This window comes from Poecilia formosa, unplaced genomic scaffold (genome assembly GCF_000485575.1).
Source record: "Poecilia formosa unplaced genomic scaffold, Poecilia_formosa-5.1.2 Scaffold63, whole genome shotgun sequence".
Taxonomy (NCBI): Eukaryota; Metazoa; Chordata; class Actinopteri; order Cyprinodontiformes; family Poeciliidae; genus Poecilia; species Poecilia formosa.
Genome location: NW_006800002.1, coordinates 2098301 through 2104908, shown reverse-complemented (window position 1 = coordinate 2104908; position 6608 = coordinate 2098301). Strand labels below are relative to the sequence as shown.

The following is a 6608-nucleotide window of genomic DNA, read 5'->3' as shown; positions in this document are numbered from 1 at the left end:
CAGCCAGTAGAAATGACTTGCATTAAAACTTTCATTACATCAGTTGCCACTCCTAGACATGGATCACCTCAGATCAGTGTTTCTTTTGACTGAAGTTGTTCCAGATCCAGTCTCAGGTTCCTTGTCTCCAGATTGAGGTTTTTTTTAACTACGCTGTGCCTGATGAAGCTTTTCTAAAAGACGTGGAGATGTATTATACTTTTAGTTGATTTCAGCTGGCAGCTTTCTGCAGCTAAAATGAGATTTAATGTATATCAAAATGCATTCAACTACCTAAAATTACTTTGTGATGGTCTGCTGGTTAAAAAGAAAGAACCTGAAGATCAAATTTGAAATTGGTCTCCACAAATTTGTCATTTGTGGCAAAACACTCACAGATCAGTTTTGTCCCAAGTTTCTCAGTTAGTCAGATGTGCTTTAAACACTTTCACTGAATAAACTTAGTTAAAAAAAAAACTACTTTTTTGCTCGCTCATCTTTTCTTAGTCTACTTACAAACCTACCTTAAAAGCAGGGAGAAATAAATGAGTTTACACCAACAACTTGTCAAAATAGACGTATTCAGTCCGAATTATTTTACATTCAAAAAGTATTGAATCACTTTTCTTTTTATTCCCAGCAAGAAAACAAACAAAACTAAACAATTACGACATCCCTGACTATAAAAGCTGTCAACTCTCATTAAATGCATGGAAATGAATCCAACATAATGATTATGACCGACATATAATTACAATGCACTGTTATCATACACCAGCTGAGCCCTTATTTTCTTCTTAGCAAATAGTAAAACTGTGTATTAGCTGTAAATCTGCGTCTGAATCTCATGACTACCTGATCTAGTGTAAAATCCCGTCCCGTCCTGCTTTGCAGTTGATGTGCTGTGATTTAGTATCGGCTTCGTTCTTCGTCAGGTGATGTTTTAGTCGTATTTCGTGGAACAAACGGCAAGCAGCAATGAGAACAGCAACGACGAGAAAGCGGATGCAATACTTTCAGCCGATGAAGCTGCTAGAGAAGAAATGGACAAGAAAATTCAGTGAGCTACCTTAAAGTGGGGAAAACGGTAAAGACGAACATCAGTTATATGGCAGGTTCTTACTTTGAGAAGCCAGCGTACCTTCATCATCTTAAAAGGAAAAAACAAAGGAAATATATTCAGAATTCAACACAATATCATTCAAATAGTTTTGACGTATGCAAGTTAAACCTGGGAAAGTTGCGTGTTTTTTTTTTGTTGTTACTTATAGATGGGATTAAACAGGAAAAACAGGATTTTAGGAAATACTTTCATAAGTCACTCAAATAAGCACATTGTGAAAACCGCTGAGGGTTATGTGAATGGAAAAGGATCTGTCCAATTGGAACCGCTTAATGTGTCAAAAGGCACAAATATTAAATGAAGTGAAATTCTGCATTCTGGTATTTTGCGGAGCTTTGGCTTCCAGTTCGGTGCAGAGGTTTGTTCGGAAGCCGGTACTGCAGCAAGGAAGGGTGAGACAGGGATGTCGACTTAACAGAAAGTTCATCCTGAGCTCCGGAGGCGGAGGGCAACTTTTATTTAACAATGTCTTCCTCTTGGCTCTTATGATAGGACACTTGTTTTAAAACGTCAAAGCAGCATCAAACCTGCTTTGGTTGTTCCCACTGAAACCGCATTCCAAAAGAGTGGATCCGAGCCGGATTCAGGACGTGGCTCACATCTGACTCAAAAACATCTGATGTAGGCCAGACCTGAGCGTTTACACTTCTATAAAGTCTGACTTTGTCACCGTGAGCCTCTGCCCACTCAGAAAAAAATCTGACTTGGCTTCATATTTGCCAGCAGTGTGAATATTGGAACTTTCGCAGAACTTCCCAGGTGTTTTCTGAAATTCACAAAGTACTTTCCAAAGACAAAGTACGTTAGTGGAGCTAACTAGTACTTCCCCAGAACTCACCAGGTACTTGGAACTACTCACCAGTCAGGTTTGTAAAGCATAACCTTAAAGTACCTTGCAAGTTCCCAAAAATTCTCAAGAAAGTACCTGGTTAGTTCCACAAACGTTACCTGGGAAAGAACAGGTTGTGTCACATGTTGCTACCTAAAAGCTTTATTCCCAAATTTCACAGCTGTATATTCTCTCCTTTTGTGACTTTGTTTCTGATGGTGTTGGAGGAACGGACATATGAAGCGTTTTCATTAAAGACGCACCAGTGCTCTCTTGGCCGACGCGTATTTGCTGAGAGGTGATTGTAGCGTTGGCCGGCACATCCGTAGCTGCTCTCCTTCTACGGTTTTGACCACTACAGACCTGTCATAAAGAAACAAAAGAGAAACTCAAACCCATTTGAAGTAAAATCTTCCCGCAAGGCTGCACATGAGTTGGCTTACAGGCAGTAAGGAGCTGCAGGTGCTTTTCTCACACAGTCTGGTGACGCAGTGCAGGTAGAAAGTGGAAACTGTCAGATTCTTGTGCTCTATAAATCTGAAGGCCTCAAAGGAGAATTGAGCTTTCTGCGAAATGCCGTTTTCCTCCACTTTGGTCTGCGGGTCACGAGTACACCTGGGGTGCATCAAGACGCGGGAGGTTTGTCAAGAACAAAGAATTCCCAAGAGGGCTGAATGTCATGCAAGTAAAAAAGAAAGTCTCTTGACGTGGCATCCAACTCACCCGACAAAGAGGTCGTAATATTGGGTCTGCATGGGGTAAGGACCTGTGGTGGTGTAGCATCGGTCCAGCAGCAAGTTGAACCTTTAGAGGAAGCAGAGTTACACTTTAAGTAGTTTGTTCTCCTTTGGCACAGATGTGGCCGGTTTAGATTTAAATGATCAAAGTTTGAATACTTTTCTGTCAGGTTGGTTGCTTTTACTGAAACGTAGATTTTGGTTTTCAGGTTGAGTCCTGTTGGAGGAATTGTAAGCAGGTTCTGGTAATTTGCATCCTGTTTTGGGAAAAAGATAAAAAATAAAATATCAAATTAAGTAAAAAAAAAAAAAAGTTAATATTATTTCAAAAAAGAATTGAAGATGAGAGTAGCTCTTACTTGGTAGAGCTCCATACTCAGGGTACTGATGAAGCTACCGTTGTTGTCTCGTATGGCAACGTTGACACCCGATCTGCATGGATAGAATATACCGAGGTTTTTAATAAAGTTACAGTTTCAGAGGTGCTAAAATTGCCTGGTTTTATGTTTCTTTGGTTTGATGTCATTTTCATGAGAGGCCTGGAAATGTGTGAGTGACGGGAATTTTGTTTGCATCAGTGGGCACAGACCAACGTAGCACTCTACTCCCCATTTTGGTTGCAGCAAAATGAGCTACAATGTAAGAAGCAAATAAATTATTTATTTCCATTGAAACTGACATACACATACACATAATTATTTTAATGATTTCAACATTTATGGAACACATAAGCTTCTGGCCTTCAGCTAAAATGCTCCGAGTTATACTGTTGTTCCACATTCCCATTTTTTGTTTGATTCTGTTTAAGTCGTGCCAGTTTTGGGGCCTCATTATTTTCTGTCTGCTCTCCAATTACTTACTAGTTCTTGTGTTAAATTGTAAGACCAAATTATTTCTATAGTCTTTGTAAGTTACCACACAGCCGACCCCCATCACGGTTGCTACAGGAAGTAAGCTTCAGACCAAGGAGATTGATGTGAACAGCTTTAGCACCGACTGTGGCAGATAAAGCTGACATATAAAATAAATTCACAACAAGCCCAGGCGCATTATTGACTGTCAAATTGTACAGATAAATTAATAAACAATTGTTTATGCATTACATAATTAAAACAGCCTGGATGTCTTTGATGAATGAATGGATACCTGTGATGCTCAGAATGATTTGTAATTAATAACATAAATCTATAAGTGAAATTGAAAATAATTCAGTCAAATTTGAATCCATTAAATCTAAAACCTTATATATTTATCCCAGTTTTTAAATGATTACATGGTTCCTGTTGTGCAGCACGTTGCTGTCTAACATCTGACTGGCTCTCCTACACAATAAGTAAACGTCCGGCCAATCACATTGGCGAGAGCAGTTTTGGTATTGCCCACCGTCTCAATAAATAAAGCTTACTGAAAATTAAATGAAGTGTTGCAGCAGGTCCCCATAAAAACAATTATATTGAAACAATTTTTATCTAGTTAGTAAATAAAACCCAGTTTAGAAACACGTGTAATCAATTATCTACATATTTGTAATATTTAACTGATCCTTAAATATTTTTTTTATTATTAAATTCTGCCACGTTTCGACTATTACAGTCTGTGACCATGAAGCAATTTAAAAGAAAAAACTAACTTACATATGCGTTTTAAAATTACACACTTGTTTATTAATTTTATGTTCTGTATAAGTATTTGTTTCAGTGTCATATTTAAATAATTCATTTGAGCAATTGTTGCATGGTAAATTTTATTTTATTGGATTGTCATAATATTTCAGCAGCAATGTTGATTAGTTTTTTTTTCCTTTTCTTTTCTTTTTCTATTTTAAGACTAAAGCGATTAACATGTTCCATGATTCTGGGCCTCCTGTGTGTGATGGCGGCTGTCTCCTTGCTGTACTCACACGCTGAGCTGAGTGTTGTTGAGCAGGTACTGCATTGGGTACTTGCAGGAGAAGATGTAGTGGATCTGCGGTCGGTAGGTGATCATGCCGGCGGACGGGTCTACAGACATGACCATGCCTGAGATATTCACAAACTCCACGTTGGAGAAGTCTGCAAATTCTCCGGTTCCAACCTGACTGGTTATCTGTTAAATAATAATAATGATGATGAAAAAAATAGAGCAGAATATAAAAACTTCTTAAATATTTTTACAATTAAAACCCTCCCAGTGGTCTTAGCCAGAGGCTCAGGAGGAGCGCGGCAAATGTCACGCTCGGACAGCTGGGAAAAGGGGGACTGTCCCGTCAGACCATCAATTTCCGAAACCACACAGGAGGGTTGAAAACTTTTTCTCTACTCCAATTCACTAAAAAAGTAGTGGATTCAAACAATATTGAAGGTGAAGGGAATTAAATACCTGGAAGTTGTTGCCGCAGTCCGAGATGGAAGTTTCATTTATGGGGAATCTAAATTTTAAAACTGGCGGAGTGACAGTCCAGTCGGCTTTTCCGTAGCACTTCGGGTTCTTGAACTGATTGTTGAGCACCATCAGGGACTCGTTGTACTGAGCATTATAAATAGGACAAATGTAAATCCTGAGGTCCATGTACTGGGTGCCACACGTTACGTTTATGTCAGTATTTTCTGAGAGGAAGAGAAAAAAAAATGGAGGAAGGATGCGAATTAAAGCAATGACAACTTAAAAAAACCGCAGTAATCCATCCGAGAAAAGAAGTCTAACCTGGAACTCTTAATGTGCTGCTGGTAAGGCATTCGTCTGGGATCTGGGCGTCGGCCTGCAGAAACAGGCCGAGCTGCCACACGAGGACGACCAGCATCATTGAGTTCAGCGTGGATCTGCGAGAAAGCAGCAGAAACAATCAGACAAACTTTTCAAAAACTATTATATTTGTCTGGAAGTCTAAAAGAAAGACTGAATTAAGAAGAAAAATTCCCAGACTCACCTGAATGTCTTCATCTTGCGTCGCGTCTGCTCTCCTCCGTGGACGGATCCCTCCATTTATAGCGCTGGCTCCACATGCGTGTGAGCACCAGAACAATGGAGTAACCTGAACCGGGCTTTCAATTTCATTTTTCATAATAGCTGACGTAGGGTTTTGATTTTGGGGCCAAAATCAAAAATAATCACAGAATAATTAATTTCACTCCAGAAATTAATTATTCTACGAATAATTAATAATTATATGGATAATTAGTTTCATGATTGAAAAGTTTTGGACATTGATTTTATTTTTTAAATCACTTTATTAAGCCAAAGATATTTCAGAAACTTATAAAGATGTTTATTTTATAAAAAATTTATAATTTTTGACATATAAGCAGGTGACATAAAATGTTTTTACTGTATGTGGTCATAATGGAGGACCATCTCTGAAACATACCACAAAATCCTCTTCTGACCAAATTATTAAATGATCTCAGGCATAAACCAAAGAGACCCCAGGATATGCACTAACATTACACAAACAACACACTCTCCACCAAGACACCCTTATGCTCCAAATCTAATTTTAAATTCCACATCTATCAAATATCTGGATCAGTGATCGGATTTCAGGTATTTATCTTTCCATTTTTAAAAAAAAAACGATAAAAGTTTCTACATTAACTTTGTGAAAGTGAGTTGTTCATGTTTTTGTTGTGGCCTCAGGCTCGGAACCTTAAATAGAAAAATGTCCCCACTGTTTTGTGCAATCTGGGAACAAAACGACACACCTATCTGAAAAGGTATCCAAACACTTTTGTGGAGCATCCTGACCCAAAAAAAAAAAAAAAAGGAATCGCGAGTTCCCCAAAGGACATCGCCATAATACAGACGCGAGGACACGGCCTGAATAAGGGTTCCCGATGGATTACTCGGGGCGTATCTGATGTCAAATACCGGATTTGGTGTCTCTGTTATTATTGATAAACAGCATTTGTCTCATAGCGATGCCATTTGTGTCAGCGCTGACAAAGAACTTGGTGCCAAAAGCGTT

At 38.7% G+C, this 6608-nt stretch overlaps 1 protein-coding gene across 4 annotated transcripts; it reads right to left on the bottom strand.

Moving 5' to 3' along the window:
• Window positions 1-590: 590 nt before the first annotated feature.
• On the bottom strand, window positions 591-5748 carry LOC103139659 (zona pellucida-like domain-containing protein 1). Of its 4 annotated transcripts, none has more exons than XM_016672630.1 (11): window positions 5574-5748; window positions 5351-5466; window positions 5027-5253; window positions 4569-4753; window positions 3028-3100; window positions 2828-2925; window positions 2655-2735; window positions 2375-2546; window positions 2191-2294; window positions 1103-1125; window positions 591-1011 (listed from the first exon to the last, which is right to left on the bottom strand). In XM_016672630.1, the coding sequence occupies exons 1-11, from the start codon at window positions 5627-5629 to the stop codon at window positions 923-925; spliced, it is 1224 nt and encodes a 407-aa protein (XP_016528116.1). In that variant the 5' UTR covers window positions 5630-5748; the 3' UTR covers window positions 591-922. The 4 variants fall into 4 exon arrangements, with proteins under 4 accessions (XP_016528116.1, XP_007554467.1, XP_007554468.1 ...); XM_007554405.2 differs by having other exon boundaries at window positions 1103-1129; window positions 2195-2294; window positions 5574-5747; XM_007554406.2 differs by having other exon boundaries at window positions 591-1008; window positions 1103-1129; window positions 2195-2294; window positions 5574-5745.
• Between the last annotated feature and the right edge of the window lie 860 nt (window positions 5749-6608).